This window comes from Furipterus horrens, unplaced genomic scaffold (assembly GCF_987537825.1).
Source record: "Furipterus horrens unplaced genomic scaffold, mFurHor1.1.pri manual_scaffold_17, whole genome shotgun sequence".
NCBI lineage: Eukaryota > Metazoa > Chordata > Mammalia > Chiroptera > Furipteridae > Furipterus > Furipterus horrens.
The window spans coordinates 3,495,396-3,521,708 of NW_028327187.1; the positions used below are offsets into that span (position 1 = coordinate 3,495,396).

The window sequence follows — 26,313 nt, forward strand, 5'->3', positions numbered from 1 at the left end:
GGAACAAGGACATTTAAATGGTGCCTGCAGCCAGTGAGCCATGTCGAATGATAACGAGAGGGCACATCAAATGACAAAAGAAAAAGGTTAGGAAGGGACCCTGCGGAGGCCAGGTATTTAAGGGATTCAGAACAAGAGACGCAGCAATAACCGAGAGCAACGGGAGGAGTGTGTTTCAAGGAGGGAGTGGTGAATAGTGAGGAATTACAGAAAATCCAGGTATGTATAAAGGTCAGGGGGTCACAAGTTAGGAATTGAAAGTGAGGAACAAAGCGACACTTATTACCTTTTTATGAAACATGGCGATTATAGGAGAAAGAAAAGGTAGCTCGAGAGGAAGGGACAGGGTCAGGGAAAGGTTTTTGTTGTTTTTAGATAAAGAAGATCAGGAGCTACTGAGACTATTGAGGAAAGGAAATGAGTGAAAAGAAACACCGAAGACTGAAGCCAGAATATGGAACTGGACAAGATGGGAAGGAGTGAGAGCAGGAACCCAAAGAGAAACATCCGCCTTAGAAAAGGGGGATGGCAAGGCTGAAAAGAGGCAAGTCTTGAAGGTAGATGGGCAGAAGTTGTGAATGGCAGTAAGTCACAGCTTATGTTTTCCTCTCTAAGTAGCAGGAGACACAGTCATCTCCGGCAGGTACGGGAGGCCTGAGGGGAAAAGGTTTGTGATGACCTCTCTTGGGGAACAGAACAGGAAACCACCTAGGAGCCACTACGAGGCCCGCTAAGAAGTACTGGATGTGCCATGGAGCGTGTGGTCCCTGCGAAAAGTTACAGGTGTTTCTGGACATTTAAGAGGACTCAACATTAGTAATACACAGAGACAAAGCCAAGCCAAGTGTCGTAAAATATGTATGTTTTATTCCAGCTCTGGGGAATGAAAAAAGAGAAGGCTACGGAACATATCCTTCCACAAACCACTCTCATTCAGCTGGCACTCTTTAGAAAAAGCCAAATACATATGTGTACATGTATTTATATATGCACATACATATTTGTTCAGGTTATAGTCTCCTAAGTGTTCACATATTTACTCTATTTTTTTATAAACACCCTTAAAATCATCAAACACATCCTAATGCTACTACTTCTGCCTCTTCACCAATCACTTGATATTCTTTGGGCTGTATTTGCTGTTTGCGTTTTAATCACTCATGTGATTGGTCAAACTAGACAGCAGAAAGTGTAGAAGATACATTTGCTTTAAGTTATGCTTTGTGAGTCGCAATTACCCATTCCAAGATTTCTTCACCATTATTTGGAACGTCACACATCTGTAATTCTCTATGCAGACCACTTCAGCTTCTAGTGCTGTACATATCTACGTCTTCTGGGTGGGACTGCCCGTGATCCATAAGCCTGGGGTCAGGCACAGACTGTGTAGCACCTGATAAAGTATTAAAATGAAAAAGAAATGAGTCACTCATTTGACAAATTTATTGCAGGTACTAGAAATAGAGCAGCGAAAAAAACAATTAAAAAATCTCTGCCCACATGGACATAACATTCAAGTTGGATGAGACAGAAACTAAATTCAGTAGAAGTAGTAATATATCAGATAGCGGTGAGGCCTGCGCAGGAAAATCAAACAGGGAGGGGCAAACGGAGCGCTGGGGTGATTTGCAATGTTAAATAGGGTGGCCAGGGGAAGCCTTCTAGGGAAGTGACAACTGAAAGAGGTGAGGGTGCTAATCCTGTTGATGTCTCTGGGGAATGCCTTAAAGGAGGAGGGGAGCAAGCGTAACAGCCCTGAGGCATGTCTGAGGGACCACCAAGGGGCCAATATGGCTGGAACAGACTCAGTGAGATGTGGTGGTGGCAGATGCAGCAATGCTGATGGGAGACATGACCGGAGAACAATGGGACGCTAGGCCACAAAGGTCATAAGGATGTTTAATTTTCAGTGAGAAGGCTACTTAAGGTAGTTTTGAGCAGAGGAATGACGTGATGTGTGTGTGCGTGTGTGTGTGTGTGTGTAAATATTTTATTTATTTTCAGAGAGAAGGGCAGGGAGAGAGAAGAGAGGGAGAGAAACATCACTGTGCGGTTGCCTTGGCCATGCCCTCAACTGTGAACCGGGCCTGCAACCCAGGCATGTGCCCTGACTGGGAATCGAACCGGCGACCCTTTGGTTCGCAGGCTGGCTGTCGACCCACTGGGCCACAGCAGCCAGGGCTGATGTGATGTATTTTGTGAAAGGTCACTCTTGGCTATGTGTAGAAGAGACTATCCAGGCACAAGAGTGAGAGCTGGGAGGCTTTAATTAGGGCAGTAGCAGTGGAGGTGGTGAAAAGGGACTGGATTAGGATAAATTCCGAAGGTAGAATGAACAGCATTTCCTAAATGGATTGGGTAGGTTTTGTGAGAAATTCTTTAACTTGAGAAACTACAAGAACAGAGTTGACATTTACTGAGATAGGGAAAAACGTGAAAGAAGCAAACCTGGGGGAAGGGAAATGAAGTGTTAAGTTTGGGGTATGTTAAATTTGAATTCCTAAATAGACATCTGAGTACAAATGTTGAGTAAGCAGCTAGCAATGTGAATCTGTAGACTTCAGGAGAGACCTGGGCTGGTTTATAAATTTCAGTCTCAACCTATACATAGCATTTAAAACTGTAAGCACTAGCCCTGGCTGGTGTGGCTCAGTGGACTGAGTGCTGGCTTGTGAACCAAAGGGTCACCAGTTCGATTCCCAGTCACGGCAGGTGCCTGGGTTGTGGGCCAGGTCACCGGTTGGGGGCATGTGAGATGCAACCACACATTGATGTTTCTCACCCTCTCTCTCTCCCTCTTTTCCCTCTCTCTAAAAATAAATAAATAGAATCTTTACAAAATAAATACAACTATGGGGACTACATGAAATCATCTAGAGCCTCAGAGAAGAAAGAGGCCTAAGGACTGAACTCTTTTGATACTCCGAGTTTTTGCAGGTAAGATTAGGAGACTGTAGCAGAGGACTGAAAATGAAGAGCCCGTCCGTGAAGGAAGTGAACCGAGAGCAAGTGGTATCCCAAAGGCCAAGTGAAGAGGCTGTTGCAAGGAGAAGGGGGTCAGCCTGTGTTAAAGGCTACAGATGGGCTGCAGGAGGTGGCGACCGAAAACAGATTCCTGGATTTAGCAATCTGAGGATCACTGGTGATCTTGATAAACTGACTGTGTGCCAGGCAAGATGCTATGTTATTTTCACACCTTATCTCAGAACACTACCCTGAGACAGATGATACTTTTATATCATCCTTGTTTTACAGAAAGGGATGTTTTAATTTAGAGAGGGTTAGAAATGACCAATGTCACTCAGCTGATAAGTGGTGGAGTGAGGAACGAATCTCGGTTTACCTGGCCCCTACACAACAACCCTAGCTCTTCAGTAAAAGCGGGGTTAGAGTAGTAACAGTGTCATAAAATTATTTTCAGTATTCGATATAATAATATGCACAAAGTTCAGCATATAATACTCTGCATGGTAAGTAGGCAAAATCAACTATTTTATGTTTACTTTGTGACAGCAGAGAAAATATTTTTCAGAAATTTGTTTTTATTTTAAATGTTTTTCAAAATCTGATGCATTTTTAAATGATTTTATTACATTTTGGAAACACACCTAATTTTCTATAGAAAACTTTAATTTCCAGTTTTATGATGAAAACAAAAAGAAATAGATTAATAGATTTTGTCTCTAACAGAGATCACAGGTGTTTTCGTATTACACTGCAGTTGTGATTATTTAAAATATTTACACTTACCACTACCTCAAGACTATGGCCTGTACTAGATCTTTTGTTAGAGACTGTTGTTTAATACATTCAAGGAAGCTCATATATTACTATGTATTTTATTTTATCCATTTAAAAACATTCTTTTGAGAAGAGGTCGAAAGCACACAGAAAACGTTAAGCGATTCTGCTTGCTTTCTCAAATGTATCTTTACTGCCACCTTGTGGCAGCCTTTGCTCAGTGCAAGGAAAAAGTGTACTATGAAATACACCGTTTTCTTCTTTATCAGACAGACAGATGATAATAACTTTAATACAGAGATGACATGTGGGTCTTCTGTTATTGTTTCCTAATGTTTTGATTGTCAGGCTTTTCTTTTAAGAAGGGCGAAGGGCTTACCATCTCAACCCAATCAGGCACCGAACTAAGCTGCAGCGTCAGTAACAGCCAACTGATTCCTGCGGGTTCCCCAGGTATGGCACTCCCAAGCTATTGAAAAAGCCAGGGAAGTTTCTGTCTCCCTCACACTAAAAATACGTAGCAAATCTGGTTTTTCCTTTCAGAGGTTTTGAGATTAGCTTTTTAGTCTCCTGATCCATTAAAAAAAAACGTGGCAAATATAAGGGAGATGAGCCATGTATGGATGGCAGAAAACGTCTGAAGGTTCCTGGTTTTCTGCAAAGGACCAGAGAATAAACATTTCTGACTTCGTAAACCAGAAGGTCTCCATTGTGACCACTCCACTCTGCCCTCACAGTGCGACAGCAGCCAGGTAACATCAATGAGGCTGTGTTCCAATAAAGTTTTATTTATGTACACTGAGGTTTGAATGTCACAGAATTTCCACTTGTCAAGAAATGTCTATCTTTTGAATTTTTTCAACCATTTAAATCCTGTAGCAACCATTTTTGGCTTGTGGAATGAACAAAAGCAGGGACGTTAATCCTGTGGGACTGTGACAGATTTTACCCTGCTTTCATCCGATTTGGAAGAGGTCCACATCACCAAATGTCCAAAATAACATAATTTTTACCATAAATGTATATGGATGATAGGAAAAAACTCAAACTCAGACCTGGAGTCATGAGCTATCCATCTATCTATCTAGATAAATAAATTGAGAGCTCACCCAATCTATTCCGTGAGGGGCAAAGCGGTGGCCATGGGTAGGCTCCCCAGCTAAGTGAGTAACATGCTCCCAAAGCGTGCTCAGTGAAAATAAACTCGTTTACTGGCAAATGGCTCTTACTAGTCAAGTGATAATGATATCTTCTAACACTCATGAAGAGATTAAAATGTGCTTGATATTGCAGTTGGTGCTTTACATGTAATGTTGCATTTACTTTTCACAACAACTATGTGAGAAAAACACTATTATGAATGAAGAGACCGAGGTCTGAGGATTTCTGATCCATGTCTTATTCTAAAACCTGTGCTCATAATCACTGTTTCTCAAGTCATGGACTTTTGGGACCACAGAATGGCAGAGACGGTGGATCCCAATGTTCTACTCTGTAACCAACTCTGAATGATATGCGACAAGGATGAATGTTGCTGGCATATCTTTTTACTCTATATGTGTCCTTAAAATGCTTTTCATAGACCACATTACCCATGACAGGTGGGCAAAGGGTTCCCGAATCTAGGTATGTAAAAAAAACAGTCATTGGGCTAGAGATGGATTGGTCCCACAAAGATACTCTGGAACTGAGCAGCATTTACAAAAATGACTACATATATTATATACCTGTCGGAATATGGTCAACTGTGGACTACTCAGGCAGTGTAAAAACTGTGTAATTTATGTTGATTAAAAGGAGAAGTGAAATCAGGTTTGTTCCTCAGTGACAGCTTTTATAAAGATTACAATATAAAGAGGCTGCATTCTAGAATCATATACCTGAAACCTACCGAATTTTATTAACCGATATCACTCCAATGAATTCAATAAAAAATAAACTAAAAAAAAAAAAAAAAGAATCCACAAGAGAGGAGGAGGCTGAAATTAGAGACTAAAGGTCTGGTTTTAAATTAGCTACTCTGCACACAAAGGAAAGAACTTGGCCTCTGGTATTAAGAAGATCTAGTCTATAAACCCAAGTCTGCTGTTCTTAAGCTGTTTGGTTCTGGGCAATTACTTAAGTTCCCCGAGTCTCAGTCTCTTCATTATAAATAAAGTGACTGCAATTACATATACATCAGATAATTTTTTTTTTTCTTTTTGGGTGAGGAGGTGCTCAATAAAGGGCACTGGAATAATGAAATATTATCATTATTTCCCAATTCTTTACCTCTGAGTTGGTCCTATTTCCTTCGCAATAAGACAACTAATGGGTAATACTATTGACATTGTACAGATAGATAAGCCTATCTCAGCCATTGACTGGTCATTTTGTGAATGCATATTGAAATGGTGTGAGTAACACTGTGTTACTTATTATAGATCACAGTAAAACCATTGCAGTATTTGCCTGGAAGGCATAATGATCACTAATTGCTCCCCAAAAGTACTAATCACCGTTATCTAATATGAGCAGTTATTAGTATTATAATTGTTCCTATTTTTACTATTTGATGTTGAAAGTTCTCCCAGTGTCTAAACTAAATAAAACCGATGGGGGAAGCCAAGATGGACAGGGCTAATATACCATGAGAAATGGACTGCTGATATTTCTTCCCTGTAGACGTGACTCATATTTAGTCTATAAATGGAGAGAATGCAGAAAGGCACATTTTTCTCCACCTGATTAAAAAACTCACACTGATAAAGTGATATTAAGCGCTTTACTAACCCAACCTGCCAGCGCTACGCTATACTCCCATGTACAAAGATATCTATTATGAACTATGTTGTAGTTACAAAAGCCTCAGGCACCTGAGTACCTCATAACCTAAAAATATATACAAGCTACAGACATAAGAAAAAATTATGAAAAAACATGTGAATAAGTTCAAACTAATAATCATAGTACTATACAATTTTTTAGAGAAAGAATGAAAACAAAATTGATTTATGCAAACAAACCTGAGGTGGATTCTGATTTGGTCTTCTTTTCAGATCTGAGTTCTTTTGGCAAAGCCAATGAGGGTTTCTGGCCGTGAGCTGGTTTTGCAGCCATTTCTTTTTCAGCAGAGCTTCCTAGCTGTTTACCAAAAAGATTATTTCCTTCATAAATAAATCATTTTACCAAAAGGATAAAATATAACATTAGAGCATGCAAAAGTATGCTTTTTTTTTTTTTCATTCCATTCTGGACCTGTGTCCAGGATTCCCATTACAAGCCAACACCCACCCCAACAAAATATCTACTCTCTTGGTCCATTTCAACTCTACCTTAGTTTTCTCTCCAGGTTCAGGAAGTGACTCTTTCTTGTTGTTTTCTGTCCATAATGATTTAACTGCCTCATAAATTTGCTGGCTTGCAGCGTACGCCTTTTTCCCAGTTACCTAATTGAAACAAAAAGTGAGACAAATGACCCTGTTTTAAGAGTTAAAATACCAAATATTAAAAATGTCTGTCAGGTATTTTATATTAACACCCAAAGCCACGATCAACAGTAAAGCTACGAATCTCTAGGTGATGCAACACAAAGCCCCATTTTCTAAATCTTACATGAAATATCCCTTGCCTCATGTAAAAGGCTGATGTTATATAACAGTTAAAGGAAAAGCAAGGGTTGCAACTCTAGAAATTTAAGAAACAATTATTATTTAACCACAGAAGGACTTTTAGAAATGCACATTAATAACTTCTACCACAGAAATTTTTATTTAAATATCAGCGATTCTTTTTATACCCTTCGGTCAAAGTAAAATTGAATTTAATACTTTCTTTTTTAATTAAAAATAAGACGCCTAATATGCATGCTATGATCCCGTTCTTGTGAAACTGTGTCCGCCTATTCAACCTTCTATTTTTCTATGTCTATGACTAGAATAACATTCTATCAAATGTTAACACTGATACTTTTCTTAATGGGAGAATTTCAGTGGGTTAGGTGTCTTTTTTCTCCACACAGTTTTTGCAATGCTTAAATTATTTAAGGATGAGCAGGTACCGATTTTATTACAAAATCGTGAAGTCAAATATAAAAGACAAACGCAAAGTCAGTACAGCACACTAACAGAAAGGAGCCCTGGGAAGTGTGACACCAGACAAGTCTGACAGCGAAGCTTCTCTGGGCCACATGTTCACTGCTAGTAAATGAGACAATGAGATGGTTGAAATCTAATGAGCTCAAAGATTTCTTTCAGCACTAATATTAAAGGAATTTAAGTGGCTGATTCCAGCATACATTTTAGAAAATATTTAAAAAGTAAATATATCATTTTATCCATCAATTATCTCAAGTATAGCCATTTTTAATGAATAATGCTCTTTTCATTGGCTCTAAGCTTTTATAATTTGGTTACATTACAAACTACACACGGTACTATATCCTTGACATTCTCAAAGTACTGAAGAGGCAGTGTTATCTACATCAATAATTGAAGGGATGCTGTAATGATAATAGAAGGACAGAAAGTCCCTTTGGTAACACTGCACACTGCTTCACGTGTGAGGGGAAAGTGTTAAATGCTGGTGATTATGGGAAGAAGTAAAGGAAGAAAAAACTGAATATCCCAGAGCTCTCCTTCTCACTCCGAATATGCGTTAAAAGTAAAATAAAATACTGACAGAAGCTGTTAAAATTACTAGGAAAATATGTGGATTTGTCGGTAAGCTCCTAAGGAAATGACAGAACAACTATGAATATGGATTTTCATGGAAAGTGTTGCTCAGCTCCCGGTGATTCCAAAACTGAGTTTGTGTCTGTATTTTTTTTCCGCTTCCAGAAGCCTCTGTTATCTTGTCTGGGTACCTACCAAGTGACTGTTCCTTGAATTATGTTAATCTGCTGAAGTGACAGCTAGCAGCAGCTATAATTTCCTGTTAATTAAAAACTCAATTTTACATATCTTTATGATAAGAGTGGTATTTAACCCCATAAATTGTAATTCAGTGTCTCTGAACTTGATCCTCAAACCAGCATTTATAATACTGAATTATACTGCAACAAACTCATTCTATTTATTTGTGACGATCATATGTTAGGAGTGGGATTTACCATGCCGAGATGCTAATGTGATTTTGCCAATATAAGAGTTGATACTATATTTCTCTGAAAATTCAACGTTGCAGATACTGTATGCCATTTAAATCCTGACACAGGAAGAGTTTCAACAAATACTAAAATGCAGCTTTCACTTAGAAAGAACTTACCTTTGCAATGATTATAGACTGAACTGGGTAACAAACACTTGCTCCTACAGTAGCCAGTCCCAACGGATAAGCAATTTTCTTTAATCTGGAACCTAAGGAATTCAAATAAACTGTTACATTCCTAACAGATGCTACCAGAAACTTGATGCTTTGAAAATTGTAATCTTCTCCTTGTTCCCATTTAAGCCATCATCCTATGCTAAATTACTTTTTAGGTTATAATTTCAATCAGGATGGTAGGTACATGTCTTTAAGGACTACAATTCAATTAATACCCCTTAGCCGGCATATCCAATTTGAGAAAAGTATTCTCAATCTAACATAATTACCTACACAAAGGGGGTTGATGATATATTTTTCTTTTTTTAAACTAGGTATTTTTTCATGTCTTAAACCATGTTAAAACTAAGACAGACCTTTTTTGATTAAGTGCTTAGGAAGGTGAAAGATCCAACTAACTAATCAGCTAAGGACTTTAAAAAGCACAAAGCTCCTTCATTTCACTGATTTGGAACAGTGAAGTAATAATTTAATAATTGCAGGTTAACTTGAGATAATTCATTTCTAAAAGTGTCTTATCTAAGCATCTAAGGGTCATTTTCAAACATTTTTTTGACAGCTAAATCCTTTTCAAAAGAAGTCTGAGAGATAGAACGTCAATGGGAACTTCATAGGTACGGCTTATTTAGCTTAGTTCCAATAGACCATTGGTGCAAAACAATATGTACCTTTAAATGTTTGTCTGGTTACCTTGGACTCCATAAATATGATCTGAGCAATCAGATGACAGAATTTCTAATAGGGGGCTCAGTATTTTTATTCTCTGGAACAACTCTTACAAGCCTTAATTTACAAGTGAAACAACCTATCTGACATATTTGTAAAGACTAAGGCCAAAAATACCTGGCAATGTTTGCAGGCTACTCCACAGGTTATAGAAAGCAAAGAAACACTGGTATTCCTCTGTCTGATTTAAATATTAGTATGGGGCCTTCTACAGTCTTCTTTACAACAGACGGAACTTGGAGGGAGTGTGTCGGCATGCCGCTTCAGCCTCAAGTGTAGCTTTTCTTGAGGTATAGGCTGGTTTTTCTGGTACTGAACAAAGGGTCTCGGTATATTAAAATATGTCCCTAAGTTGCTCCTTCACTCCAGTCTCGCTCACTATAGTTCTAGCATCTATAGTTTGGTTTTTTTTTTAATAATTTATTTATTGATTTGTTTATTTATTTTTAGAGAGAGGGGAAAGGAGAGAGGGAAAGAAACATCAATGTGTGGTTGCCTCTCACTCGTGCCCCCAACTGGGGACCTGACGTGCAACCTAGTCATGTGCCCTGACTGGGAATCGAACCAGTGACAACTGGGTCGCATATAGTTTGGTTTTTTATTGTACCGACCTAACACCTCTTAATGTAGGTTTCCTTGACTCAGCCAAACTCCCCAAATGTACTGCTCCTAAGCAGGGATGGTAACATTTTTTCCTGATGTGTCATTTTAAATATTAAAAAGGCCAGTCTACAGTAAAATAAACTTTGTTTTGGGTTCAACAGCCCTAAACCCATAAGCAAGAAAGAACTCTAGACACAGCCGCTAACTAGCTATTTACTATTTACTATGAAACCACTGAGTGATTTCCTTCCTCTGAACCTCTATCTGTAATCTGTAGCAAAACAGGGTTACACTAAACCAACAGCTCTCAAACTTTTTAAACTGTGATTCATACTAAAGAACAAAATTTACACTGACTTATGACCTATCTCTCTCTGTCTCTCTGTCTCTCTCTCTCTCTCTCTCACACACACACACACACACATTCATTCCCATTCTCTCCCTTCCCCCTCCACTATTTACCCATACTCAGTACAAAACAGTCAGATGTTTGCAATTCTCTTGTATTTTATTTTTAATAAACGCTTCCTCAGATCAACATGTTTATTTCACTACCTACTGATAAGTTAAGATTTGTAGTTTGAGAAACACTGGGTTATATTATTCTAGCTCTGACAGTGGGAGATATTGTGAATGACCCAAGGAAGATTTTACATTACAAGGGGATTATCAGTTTCTCATTCAGAATTGAGTAGTATGTTTTGGCAAATTTCCTTCAAAATTTAATTTTTTTGAGTCTTATTGTTACATATGGTGATCCTGGGTTTCGATTTTTTCCTAATACTTTATAATGTGCATTCAATTAGAAGTTGTTCACAAGTGTTAGAAGAAAAACGGGGTATAAGGAGTCATTAATATTAGTTACGAGGAGAGTATAAGGTCTATTGGGAGGAGATATATATGCTAGAGTTAGAATGTTGTAATATTCTTACAACGTAGGTTTTGGAACTGACGAGGGGTAACTGAGTTGAGGCCAGTTCAAGGACTCACGCTGGGTGAACCAACCATAAACTTACCTGGTTCAGAGCTGTGGCTTCCCAGCCCACGTCATTTACTTTGGGGACAACAACGGACAACTGAATGTAAGGTGACCAAAATGGCCACTCATCAGAGAACAGCATAAGCTAAGTACGGACTTCACTGAGGCGGTTTCTATAACCAGAGGCGGAAGACGGGCAAATACAAAAACCGTCGCACGTATCAAGGGTTCTTTTCTGTTGTTGCCCCGAGAGTACACCTTTGTATGGATGTGCCACAGTTCAGTTCATTGTTGAAAGACATTTAGGTTATTTCCAACTTTTGGAGACTATGAATAGAGTTGCTATTAACATGTGTGTACAATCCCAGCAGTGGGATTACTGGGTCTCATGGTAAGTGTATGTTTAACGTTATGACAAACTTTCCGTCAAACTGTTTTCCAGAACGACTGTACCATTTTGTATTCCCACCATCAGTGTATGAGACTTTGAGCTGCTCTGCACTCTTAAATATACTTGGTAGGGGTAGTCTTTTTAATTTTAGACATTCTAATAGGTGCATAGTATTATCTCATTGTGGTTTTCACTTGCGTTTCCAATAACTAATGATGCTGAACATCTTTTGAAATTGTTACTTCTTGACAACAAAAAAATTTAATAAAAGTAATCATGCTGCACTACAGAATCTACATATTTTACGGTAGCCTATCCTAACAATGTTCAGTAAAAGATATGAGGTTTTCCAGTGACAGTAAAATTCAGAAATCAATATAATGGATTTGGAAAAGGGAATATATATATTTTTAAAAATCCTACCTTTTCTTGCTGCAACCAAGCCTGCCAATCCCGAAACAGTAATCACTCCTACTTTCGGAAGAAAATCTCGAGGTGGATTCTTCAGGTAAACATATGCATCTCAAGAAATCAGTTAAAGATTAATATAAATGACTTACTGAAACAGGGCGCATTCTACATAGGCATGGTGCAGAGAAGTCAGAGATAACAGCAGGTGGTTTAAGTAATCTTCAACAGAGCAACACAAAATAATGATCTTGAGTACCAATTTAAAGAGCTGGTTACAATAGTTACTTGTTACAGAATTAAATCTTCCCTCCATAGCTGATTTCATGATATTTGTTATTATTACCCTTCAGTGAAATATGATGCTAGAGTCCAGACCTTAATATGGATTACTATGAAGTAAATTCCTGATTGTCTAAGTATTATATACCAAAAACAAAAAAAAGCTTCTGGCCTTATTTGCTCAAACATTGGTCGGATCCAGAAATATTAGAGCCACAGTTCATCTTGGATAAAACCAAGATGATCAGGATACGAACTGAGCCTAAACAAAAAGTAGACGGAGAGTGGGCAGAAGTCCAGGTTCCTTGGCTTTTTATATATTTAAATTGTATGGGTTCTATGTTATCCAAAACGACACTCTCCTATCGTCGGTAATTACTGTGTTGGCCAATAAGTCCGTTTACTTCTTTCCATAAGAGACACATTTTTCATTTTCATTAATAACTTCACTGATATGGATATCTTGAGTATGTGGGCTATCTCCCACTACTGGTTTCTAGTGGGCAGAGGTCAGGGTGCTGCTGAACACCTTTCAATGCATAAGGCAGCCCCACAGCAAAGAATTACTTGGCCAAAATGGCAAAAGGACCAAGACACTTCGCAAACCACTTCTGACACCTTTGATCAGTCACAGCACCTTCTCCATACACTGCACACATCGTTTTTTTTTTGCATTTCAGCTGCGTTTTTACCTTTCCTGAAATAATAAAGCATAATACACCAAAAATGTTGTGTATATTCTTCCATCTTCAGTATTAAAATGGCTACATGAAAATTTACCTATTTGGTAAGTTTTTTAAATGTATGCCGGTAGGACGGCTGTCATAATACAATCTAACAAAGACAACTAAGCACTACTAAAGCCATTGGATGGAAAAATCTAAACAAATTTTTTGGCCAACCCAATATCTAATGGCAATCACTAATTTAATTATATTCCTCAAGATTGATGAGGACTATAATTTGGGATTAATTTCCACATACATTAAATAACGATAATACATTACAGGTCATCAATATCCGGAGACTTTAAAAATTTTAGCTGATCTTTTCATCCTCTATATATTTGTTTTGACAACTAGCTTAGGCCAAAAATACTGGGAAGTTCTATCTGCTGCCAAACACTATTATCAAACTAAAGACTCAAATACTATTGCTTTCCAACATTACCTCAAATATTCTATGGTGACTGCTTGGTATAGCATCTCCTAACAATCAGTAGTAAAATGCTATGTATTTTAACAGCAAATAGCACTTATTTCAATTAATCGATGATAATGGAGATATGTTTCCAATTTATACTTTATGAGCATATAATATAAAACAGACCTCAGTTTGAGTTCAGGCGCAGCCACTTACTAGCTATGTGGCCTTGGTATCTACTTAGTCTTTCTAAATCCCAGTTTCCTCATCTGTAAACGGGGAATACTTATAAAAACCACAGTCACAAAATTGCTACCAAAAGTAAATTAGATAAGTTCTGTGAAATGGTTATCATAGTGACTTAGCATATAATAATAACGAAATAAATTATAGAGTCAATTGTTTTGTTGTTATTATCGTAAAGCGCTATGCAGAGTATATTTGTAGTTGCTAAAACATGATAATAGATAACATACCATGTTGATTTTTCTCACATTTAAACTGTACAAGTTAAAAAGACAGCAGAACATTCCTAATTATAAATGGTTCACTCACCTACCTTTTCCAAATTGTACTGTATCCATTATCCCATTTTTCACAAAGACATAAACACCCTAAGCAAAAAGGGAAAAAAAAGACACCTGCATTATTGAAAATATTGATAATTAGATTAAATAGTCAACATCTCTGGAATTTTATTAAAATGTTGACTTAGCATTGTACCCAAATCTAAATCTAACTTGCTTATTTATTCACTATGAGGATATTTGTTCAACTTAGCTTCTCTTTATTTCTTGCTTTTCATTCTATTTAACACGGATAATACTTGTTTAGTATTTTACTCAGATTAAATTAAGTACAATACTTCCTACAAAATAATCAGAGCAGTGCATATAAAACTTACTGCGGAAATATAAAGATTTATCATCTTATTTTATAATGGCCTAGAAAATTGAAGGGTATTTAAATAAAGCATAAAGAGTGGCAAATGGCAGCTTAGAAGCAACCTCTGATTAATACAGGTGCAGCAGCAGCAACAAAAAGCCTAAAGAAAAGCCCTGCATCTTGTCCCTTTTCTAAGCTTGCATCAGAATGAGAAAACATTTTGACTAAGACATTTATCTCAGGATAGAAATCATCCTATACAATCTAGTGTCCATCTGGTTTTTAAATAGCAATGCAAATTCTCTACAAATCAAGAGTCATTAATCCATGGAGGGACTCAAGCTGTAAATCAAAGCTTTCCTTTTACACGTATCCAACTAATTCATTTTAGTGCAAGAAATATTGTTAAACACAGTCACTGAGTGATAGGTACGATCTCAATTACATCAGAAGAAAAATGAAGGCATGAAATGATTTATCCCTATTAACTGCCCATTTTGAAGGAACCAGAAAATGCCATCTAAGTATATGGTCTTCTTTTCTAAAATAGCTGGTATCAAACCATGGGATAAAAACGACAAAAGAGATTTTCAAAGCAAAGAAAATAGAAATGAGTTTCTTAGATGGGAAAGGAATAAGTTACTGCTATTGAGAGAGGTCTTGGTGCTAGTAACTTTGGCTCACATAGTTTCACGATGCTCAGAGATGCACACAGCACTGGACAAAGTAGATTGTCTCTTGAGAAAATTTCATCTTCATGTAATACCTATTGACTAGCTGACTGAGAAATCATGTTACTGTCGAGGAAGCAAACTAATTTTCTTTTGGAGAATTTTCCTTAGCTGCGTTTAGAGATTTGCTTTTGCCACTGGGGGTCACTGCTACCTAAATTTCTTTTCTTTTCTTTTCTTTTTTTTTTTTTAACAAGTTATTTTAATTGATTAGAAAACATCAAAGAGTAGGAGTAGAAATTGAAGTCTCCGTAAATGACTCTAACTGTAATGCAGAATATAATTTGAGTCAGAGGTAATTTTTAAAGAATATATTACATTTTTAGAGAAAAATCTGAGAGGAAACTCTTTACATTAAAGATGAAATGTATTCGAAAGTGCCCTTCTTCCACCTAATTGTTTCAGGATATTAAAAAATATAAAGGTCTTTCAGTCTTAAACTGGGTGATAGTTATAATAGCAATTTAAGTGTCTCTCAGGAACAATTTGCCTGAGAATAACTCTGACAACACTATGGAAAATTAGATCTCAGGAGACTACAGTGGAAATCATCCATCTGCTGGCATGATTCAGACCTTAATTAGTAAAGATATGTCCCTCTGACATAAAACTATTAAGAGTACGTAGTACAACTAGTACCATTAGAACTTTTGACAGGCAACAATTTTTAGAAATAACACCATATATTCATCAGATGTTTTAAAGATACTCTGGAATAACCAGAGTGCACAGATTTGGTATTTCAATCAGATCATTAGAATTTTGTTTTTTAACAGAATGGATTAAAAACAAAAAAAGCACAAAAGGTCGCAATTGGATAGGCTAGGTTTGATGAAAACAATGGCACCAACATTATCATTACGACACTAACATCGCAGACACTGATGCTAACACACCGATGTTGGCAGGATGAAAATGAAACAGCAATATTGTATCTGCTGCTGGCTAATGATGATTGAAGGCTAAGCACTAAAATACGGTGAATTCTATTTTGGCCAGTAGCCGGCTGTAGTCAAACTGGTCTTATGAGCTAAACGAAACAAGTGCAAAGTTGGCTTAGTCAAATAAGAAACAATTCAGAAGTAATCTCAGAACCTCATGCAACAGGCGAAGCAATGCTTTGTAGACGCCAGGGGTGACGTCAACGCTGGCTGAACTACTTTAATCTATGAAGTAGTGGTACAGTGGATTACATACGGCCACAGATCTGTTGCTGCTACTCGTATTGAGGGGTGGCACTTTCCCCCTCCGTTGAAAACTGGACTGACCTAAGTGACTTGACAATAGAATGCTTTACTAGTGACTTTCTTGGACATCTGAGGACAGGTAAGAAACCTGGCAACTTCTGCCTAGGGCCTCAGGAACCTGTTCTACAGCAGCCCTGAACTGCCCATGTAAGTTATCTGGTCACCCTGCCTGACAGGCTACATATAGGTACTTTAGTCAACACTCCCAGCTGAGCCTGGCCTTCTGGCATCTGTGATAAGTTGCTACAAATGAGAATGAAGCTGTCTTAGACCCTCTAGGTCAGCCTGTTCACCTCATGAATACCACTGAATGACCTTTGTGAACAGCACATGCAACAAAAGAATCACCTGTCTGAACTCCGGTCAAATTCCTGGTTGGCCAAATCATAAAATACTGTATAACAGAAGAGTAGTTGTTTTAAACCACTAATTTGGGGGTAGTTTTTTTTTTTAACGTCAATGGGTAAATGGAACAACTGGCATGTAATACGAATCAGAAACCTCCAATATGGAACAACTATTAGAACAGACTTACCTTACACCAGCCAATATAGCGACCAGTTGTAATGCGGATGGCGGCAAAGCGCATTTGTAAATTACCAGGCTGTTCTTCAACATATTTAGACTGGAGAGGGGGTGGGGTATATATGGGCAGCTAGAGGCAAAAAAAAAAAAAAAAAAAAAGGCACTTCATTTCAAAAATATAAAGCAGCTGAAATTACATTTCCAATAATATGGCAGAATAGGAATCCTCATCAACATTCCTGCTAAAAACAACAAAAAATACTGATTATACGAGGTCTGTCCAGAAGGTATCCAGCCATGTAGTGTGAAAAATGGAGACATTTGTTGAAGAAGACACAAGATACAAGAAACACGCTACATAGGACAATGATGCCTCAGTCCCCTTCAAAGCAGGCACCTGGGGGCCTCACACAGTTCTCCCAGTTGCCATCAGCTGCCCTGTTGTATTTTCCTGTATCTCATCAATGATCTGATATCTCTTCCCTTTCAAAGGTGGTTTTAGTTTTGGGAAAAGCCAGACGTCACAGGACACCAAATCTGGGCTGTTGGGGGCTGAGTCACCTGCGTGATTTGATGTTTCACCAAAAAACTCTGCATGAGACGTGATGCATGAGCAGGTGCATTGTTGTGATGAAGCTGCCACTCACCAGGTGCCCAGAGCTGCGGGCTTCTGAATCATCTAGATAGTTTCCACAGAGGAGTGTTCAATCTTAACACAAAATCTGATGCAGATTCATTGCTCTACTCACTCAGTCATTTTGAACACGAAGGCCACACAGTACATGTGCTCACTCAACAGCTTCTACCGCCCTCACTGACTAGTACAGTGATGTCATCATTGTTCACGCATGTGCATTCCAGTCCACTCTCCTTGGTTGCCACGTTACATCCATGTCACATGGACTATTCTCGTTATATTAACAGTGGCTGGACTTTTTCCAGACAGATCTCATATATGTATAGATATTTTATTCAAGTTATTGAATTGACATTGGTTAATAAAATTGCATAGGTTTCAGGTGTACAAGTCTATAAAACATGACCTGTATGCTGTGTTGTGTGCTCACCACCCCAAGTCAGGTCTCCCATCACCATCTATCCCCCTTTTACCCTCTCCTACCTTCCTCACCCGCTTCCCTGTGGTAATCACCATACTGTTTATCTGTGTCTATGAGGGTTTTTTTTTTTGGCAATCCCTCCACTTTTTCACGAATTCCCACAATCCTTCTCCCTCTGAGAGTTGTCAGTCTGTTCTCTGTTTCTCTTTTGTTTGTTAGAAATTATGATTAGATGCAGTAAGCTATAAAACTACATTTAAATTAAACTGAATGAAATTAACTAACTCCCAAATCAATATTTTTCTGTGGTATTTATTTTTAATTTTTGGTGAAAACAAGCAAATAACAAGAAAATGAGTCAAACTTATATCACAGAAATACTGTAAAAAGAAACATGGCTGAGCACATATACACACAGTCCACTGCCAGCCATTTTACAGATCAGAATACTTCAAATTTTGGGGTTTAAAAAAGTTACCCCACAGCTCTCCAGAGTTTTCTAATAAAGAGATATTCAATTATATTCACTAGATAGTACTTAATAAGGCATGGGCATATTAATATTTTTAAATGTTTAACAAGAAGAATTGAACTAAAAAAAAAAAAGACCTTCTGGTTTAGCCACAAGGTTACCAGGAGATTCAATTAACCAGAACACCTCATTCATACAGTGTTTTGGTTAGTAGGGGCTTTATTGTAAATATACTCATAATTCACTTTACACAATAAAAGTACCTTCAGAAATTCTAATTTTAAAATTCAGAAATATGCAAATTCAGCTACTAGGGACCAACACAAGTTCCTTATGTTCCTACCTAGATTGGGAGCTTCCCAAAGGTGAGAGTCAAGGTGGGCTTAAACACATCCCTCTAAGACTGAAAAAGGAGAAAGAATACTGAGAGACAGCAACTTAGTAGGGAAGCGAATCTATCCTAGACTGCTAATAAAGTGTTAAAACTTTACAGTATTACTATAATAAGAGTGCTTAGAACACCGCCTCACACGCATGCAAGAGGAGCTCTGGAAATAACTTATGTTTTATGCATGTCGGTCTGGCGATCTATTGATACGTTTCAGGTATTCTGACCTACTATTCCATTTCTAGAAATTTACTCTAAGGAAATAGTTATAGATCTACATACAAATTTAGGTATAAAGTTTTGATAAAGCACTTATTACAGTAAACAAAGTACTGGGAATTTGCTACATTTTCAAAAGCCATACAAATGGTACATTTGATAATGGTAAATTCATCAAAAAGAATATTTGAGCCACCAATAAGAATTCTTTCCAATGTCATACAAGTAATCAGTGGTGATGTCAAGATTCAGATTCAGGCCTGTCTGGCTCAGGTAAACATTTCTACGTATGTAGATAACTCTTACTGTGACTTAAGGCTGGAAATGGAAAAAGTACAAAGGAGAATGGTTAGAACTTACCAGGACATACATTTGTCCAACAAATACTTCGAAGACGTTCTTGATGAATAGAGGTAACAACAGAACAGAAACTCATTTTATCATATTTACATTATAAAAGTTTCACAAACATTTGTAGGCAAATTACCTGCTTTGGTTTCACTAGCTCCTTTTTGGATTCCTCTTCTTTGGCTGCATGCACACTTATGGATGCAAACATCACACCTGCAGGTGTGGTTGCCAGCTTTCCCATCTGAGAAAGATATATCAAAAATATACTTTTAAATAAAAAGTTCCCCATCCTCCATGGCCTAGTACATTTTGGGGGCATCCGAGGAATACTAGGGGTTTCATTTAAACTTATTACAAACTCGAGCATTACAAATCACTTTTCTGGGGCTGGGTGGAGAAGGGCAAAACGGGGATGGGGAACATCTGTAATAGTATCAACAATAAAAAAAATGTTAACATGAAATCTAAAAAAAAACCCCACATTTTTAGAATATAATTCCTAAAATTCCCATCTCATACTAGATGGTAGAGTATTCTTTTTACTAATTAGTTAACTACCTACTTCATATGGAATATAGCAATGTAGTAATTACCAGGAAGAAGTGAATATAAAATTTGAGGGATGAAGCAGGACAGATCACGGTATTCACTCAGTCCACAAATACTGACTGAGCAATTACTATATCCCAGACCCTGGTCTCAGTGCTTAGGGTACTTCACAGAATAAAACAATGATTCTTGCTCTCACGGAGGTGCCATTCTAGTGGAGCAGAAAGACAACACAATAAAAAATTACATGGTATATTACACATTGATAAATACTATAAGGAAGTAAAGGAAAATATGATTTTGAAGTACTGAGTGAGTAGGGTTAAATGTTAAATGTTGAAATACAAATGTACATTAGTTATAAAAATAACTTCCTTCCACTACAAATTCTTTGCCGCTAACTTTCCCAATGCATTGCCTTTTCCCGTTTCATGTTTAGTGTAAAGCCAAAGTGACCTGTGTTTCGGATATGACTTGATTTGAATTTAAAATGCAGAAAAATTACTGGCTCTATGAACAAAGTCTTTCTGTGTTTATTCAAGTACCAAAGTAATCCCCAAAGATTATCTGTTCAACAGGCCAAATGAAATGCTTTCCAGGGAATAAATATTTTAAGAGCTTGATTCTTCAGAAGAGAAAGGAAGCTCGCCAAAATCAAAGACCGTCCAGAGGGAAGAGGTCTCCTTTGCTTACACACAAGTGTGGTTGTGCAGAACTGGAAGAAACACTGGCCAAGGGGTTCTAAATGTTCTCTGAGAGCGCCTTTCTTTTATTTCTGACAAATTATTTCAATAGTTGCTGAGCAGAGCAAGGAACGCTACAGGAACTAATTAAACAATTTCCTCCTTTAATTATGCAGGGGTAAAACGAAGACTCAATACTAATCAAAGTGTGTTTCCTCTTTTTTCCTCTTCAAGCCTCCCTTTAGTACATATTAGCATCACAGAATGATTTATCTAGGCATAACTTCCCAAAACACACCATTTCGATTTCTCATACCCAGTAGGTATTCACCAATGAAATAACAAGATTTCTATTCCATACCTATGTCAGGTGTCAGTACAAAGCGCATTAAAACAATGCCAGCAAGAATGTTCTCCAAAGTACCTGAGATATTTTGAAAATAAGGCTTTGAAGTGACTATATGAAGGATGTCAATTCTTACAACATTTAAAAGGTATTTATAAAACACCTGATTAAGGCCTTATTCCCTAGATATAATAAAAACACTTTTCAAGTATACTAATTCCTGAAAGGCTTTCAACACGCCAATATTCTCAGAGTAGAATCATCTTACTTAGCATAATGCAATAAATAAGAAATGTAGACCATAAAATAAGTGCATAGATACTGCTTGATAATAATGATCTATTGCTCCAGAGTGTGCACTGACTAAATGAACTGGAGCCTGAAAAGATAATATAGCTTAAAAAGCTCAGTAGGATAGGGTACATTCACTTTGCCTTCTTTTTCCTGATACATGTTTTTTTTTAAATTTATTGGAATGACATTGGTTACTAAAATTATAGCAGTTTCAAGTGTATACTTCTATGACACGTGATCTGTATATTGCATTGTGTGCCCACCTCCCAAAGTCAAATCATCTGTCACCATGTATTTGGTCCCTTTACCCTTTACTATCTGCTTCCCTCTGCTAACGGTATACTGTTGTCTGAGTCCATGAGGTTTTATTTGTTTATTTGTTGCTTTCAATTATTCCACATGAGTGAAATAATATTGCTATTGACTTTTTCTGACTTGACTTATTTTGCTTAGCATAATATTCTGAAGACCCACCCATATTTTTACAAATGGCACTGCTTTGTCTTTTTCATGGCTGAGTAGTATTCCTTTGTATATATGTACCACATCTTCTCTATCCAGTCTTCTACTGAACGACACTTCATTTGCTTATATAACCTTCCTAGACTGAATTTCAAAGAACTGGAAAATCTACATAGAAAGCTCAACACTGAGGAAATTGAAACAACCACCGAAAACCTCCCCAAAAGTAAAAGTCCAGGACCAGATGGCTTTGCTAGTGAATTCTACCAAATATTCCAAGATGTTTTGATAGCTATCCTTCTCCAACTCTTCCAAATAACTGAAGAAGCAACACTTTCTAACACATTTTATGAGGCCAATGTAACACTGAAAGCAAAACCTGGTAAGGCGAAAACACAGAAAAGAAAACTACAGACCGATATCTCTGGTAAATACAAATCCCCAAATCCTAAACCAAATGCTAGCACACCGAATACAACAATACACTAAAAAAATAATACATCACAATCAAGTGAGGTTCATTCCAGGGGCAGGGGGGTGGTACAATGTATGCAAACTGAACAATGTAACACACTGCATTAACAAAAAAGAAATCATATAATCTCATCAATATGTAGAAAAGGCTGTTTTATGAGATACAACATCCATTTATGACTAAAACACTCAATAAAATGGGTACAGAAGGAAAGTACCTCAACCTAACAAAGGCTGCAGATGCCAAAGCCTCAGCCAACAGCATACTCAACAGTGAAAAACTGAAAGCATTTCCTCTACGATCAGGAATATGACAGCATGACTGTACTTTATATCCCCATGACTATTTAGTGACTATGAATCTGTACTTCTTAATCCCTTTGCCTGCCCTAAACATTATACGGCACATATACGTAATGGAATATCACTTGGCCATAAAAAAGATAAAATAGTGACTTGTGACGACATGGGTGGCTCGTGAGAGTATTATCCTAAGTAAAAGAAGTCAGACAAAAGGAATAAGAACGGTATGATTTCACTCATATGTGGGGTATAAAACAAAAAGCGACCAATGTACAAAGAGGAGAAACAAGAAAACAAAGGCATAGATACGAACACCGGAATGGGGGTTACTAGAGGAGGTGGGGTTAGGGGTGGACAAGGAGAGAAAAGGAAGGAGACTGGGTGGTGAGCATGCCATACAGATGTCATACGATGAAGTTGTACATCTTAAATTATATCATGTTATTAACCCGTGTGACCTAGTAAAAGAAAATTCTAGTCTAATCTAATAAAACAACACTTTTTAAAAAGCCAGCAGGAGAGATTAGCTCAGTGTTTAGTCCTCAAGGCTAATTCCTATCAGTGTTCCACCACTGAATCTGCTCAACAAGCTCTTCTTTTTCAAGATGTATGTCAATTTTTCCAGAGTTATCTAGCAACCTTCAGGACCCATCTCTCCCTTACTTTCTGTGTTGCACCGTGGGGCCTCAAAATGAACACATATCATCGTTTTGGTGCCTTGGCCTCCAAGATGCTCCCTCAAGCTCCAGCCCCACGGTCTGCACTCAGACGCTACGAGTTCAGATCCAGCGCTACGGTGTGTGCCTCCGTTTGCTTCCCTGCGAGCTGCTGCCGATAGCGGTAACCTACTCAGCGGGCTACTACTGGGAAACAGAAATGAGAAAGTCCACATGAAATGCTCAGCAAAACGCTCGGCACGGTGCATGTGCAACAGCATAACAGCTGGGATTACCATGACTATCTTTCGTCTACGCTAGTCCTTTTGGTACACGTCCCCGTGTGTCCAAATCTGCTCAGGTTTCCTGACATTTTCTCCCGGTTTCATGGAGATATGATTGACATAAAGTATCACGAGTTCTTTAAAGGCAAAATCTGCTACCCGTCCCTAAGATTTCTTTCTTCCCTTTCACCACGATACTTCTCTACAGAGTAATATACACCGTCCTTTCAGAAGGAGGTAATATTAGCGGAGATCATGGATTTTGGAGACTAATATATGTCTTTGAACCCCGCTGTTCCGCCTGTCAGGTGTAATGACCTAGAGCAGGCGTTCTCTTTTGTAAGCCTAAGTTTTTCCATCTGTGAAATGGGGATACTACCGATTTCTCAGTGTCACCAAGAGAATTAAAGTGACATAGTACATGTAAAGGAGCTGGGCAGAGTAGGTGATAAATGAATGCCAGTTTCCCGCCCCTCGTCATGTCCTTTGCCCCTCAGAATCCAGGCTGTCCCTGTACCGTTTTACTTACAAGGCGATTTCCTTAGCTTTTATAAACCTCAGTTTTTCATTTGTAAACTGATCACAACATCCACAACATGAAGTTATCTTGGGAACTAAGTGAATTAACGTGTGTAAAGAAGCTTTAACACGGTTCCCAGCTTTGTGGTAAGCACCTGACAAATGGTCACTGCTAGTGACTTATTAATGGCCAAATGAAAACTGTTCAACTCTGCCTTCTCGGCTTGTATTCTCCTGGTGCGCTCCTGAGGCAAGCCACTTCTATTCTTCTAAATCACAGTTGTTTGGGTCACATATGGCATCTTTCCTGTTTAATGCCTTTTACCTTCATTGTGTGGCATTTATTTATTCGTGTAGAATTTATCGAGTACCTAGTATAAGTCATAGCTATGTACTAAGAGTAGAAACATCAATGTTGTGATTACTGTCTTCAAGTAGCTTATAGTTTAGAAGGGTTGCACAGAAAAGTAAATAGTCTATTACTTGCAATGTGGTAAGTCACGTGGTAAAAGTATGCCCAGGGTCTTCTTGGAGCACAAAGAGGAATTATTTAAATTTGAAGAGGTTTGGGACACTATGCTTTCTAAAATTGTATTTATTGAGTTGAGAGAGGGAGAGACAGGGAGAGAAACATCGACTTGTTGTTCCACTTATTTATGCATTCATTAACTGGTCGATTCCTGTATGTGCTCTGACTGGGGACTGAACTTGCAACCTTGGTGTATCAGGATGATGCTCTAACCAACTGAGCTACGCAGCCATGGCCTAGGACACTATCTTGAAAAAGGCACTTTGCGGTTAGTGTACGAGGAGGCAATACTCCATTACCTGTTACATGAGCGAATAAACTATGAACAGGGAACTACTTACATGAGGATGGGAAACAGCGCTTCGGGGCCAGAGAAAGAGAAGGGGAAAGGGCCTGGAGTACAAATGCTAGGAGAGTCTCTGAGCGGCAGGAGAGGAAAGTGGAAAGCCCAGGCTGGGACTTCTAGGCACCGCAGCCTGCCCGGACCCCAGACGGCAGACAGCGGGGCGCCGGGGACGGTTTGTATACGCAGGGGAGGGGCACGCTCAGATCTGTGTGTCTGTTTCCGCACTAGTGCGGCAGTGCCGGGGGAACTCGATCCCCTGCGAGTCTCCGTGGAGGCACCGAATGCAGTTAAAAGGGGGTCTCGGGAAATCAGGGAACTTATGAGGTCAGGACTGCAGAAACTGAGCGCGAACGGCGACCCCAGACGGACACGGAGCCGGTTTCGACACCGGCTGAGCTGAACTGTTCATATCTGTAGCCCCCGAAAGCAGCGCACTGAACAACGAAAGTCGCGTGACATGCAGGAAACCTCCTTCGGCGACAGCAGCGCGGTCGCTCCCTGCACACGCGCCCCCAGAGAGGCGCGGGTCCCCTTCGGGGCTCGCCAAGGCTTCGCCTTCCAACCCGGACAGTCAGGCAGCGCACAGAACCCCGGAAGACGCTCGGCCCCGATCTATTCGAGCCCAAGTAACGTCGGAACACAGCCCTTCCGAGGGTCACGAGGCCCAGCCCTGCGCACCCAGGCCGGCGCCCGCGATCCCCCTCCGTCGCTTCGACACCCACACGGACGCCGCCGCTCGTCGCCCAGCCCGGCGCTCCCCCCCAGCGGCGGCTCGGCCTGCGTCGTGTCGCTGCATAAACAGGCAACCAGAGGGACCCAAGAGCGCGCAGCCGCAGGCAGAGGAGGCTGCACGGGAGAGGCGGCTGCCTTCAGGTTTCCAACATTAAAGATTCTCCCACAGCCTCACCTACTGTTGCGGGGCTCCCCTGGTGAACTCAGGACACTCCCTTCCATAGTTACTAGAGTGCCGTCCGCCCCGACAGACACTGAGCAAGTTTTTTTTTTCTAACTTACCCTTACGGCCGCCATGTTTGTGACCCTCTCCGCACGGTCCCGTACGGCGAGCACAGACGGACAAAACACCTTAACGCGGCCGCCCCGCCCGGTGACGCCCCGAGTCTGCTGGCCACCGCCCCTGCCCCGCCCCCGCCCCCGCCCCTGCCCCGCCCCCGCCCCCGCCCCTGCCCCGCCCCCCCCGCAGCTTCCCGGGGAAGCGCGGCGCAGTTCCATCGCTGTGCTCGGGACGCGCGCGTCATCCTGGTGCTCAGCGATCTCTCTTCTCCATAAAGCCTTTCAGGATCTTCTCCGTGGTCTGGTGGAAAGTGTTTTTGTTCGGTGCACGATATTTCATTATTTTCGTCGTGTCACGCGTATGCGATTTGTCTAGATAAGGATTTAAAACTCAACTCGGGCTG

The 26,313-nt window shown here is 39.3% G+C and overlaps 1 protein-coding gene across 1 annotated transcript; it reads right to left on the reverse strand.

Annotated features, from left to right (window-relative positions):
• Positions 1–845: 845 nt before the first annotated feature.
• APOOL (apolipoprotein O like) lies at positions 846–25,959 on the reverse strand. Its single transcript, XM_090264590.1, has 9 exons — positions 25,913–25,959; positions 19,590–19,694; positions 16,976–17,095; positions 14,137–14,191; positions 12,168–12,266; positions 8,986–9,077; positions 7,056–7,169; positions 6,747–6,864; positions 846–1,393 (listed from the first exon to the last, which is right to left on the reverse strand). The coding sequence occupies exons 1-9, from the start codon at positions 25,925–25,927 to the stop codon at positions 1,305–1,307; spliced, it is 807 nt and encodes a 268-aa protein (XP_090120716.1). The 5' UTR covers positions 25,928–25,959; the 3' UTR covers positions 846–1,304.
• Between the last annotated feature and the right edge of the window lie 354 nt (positions 25,960–26,313).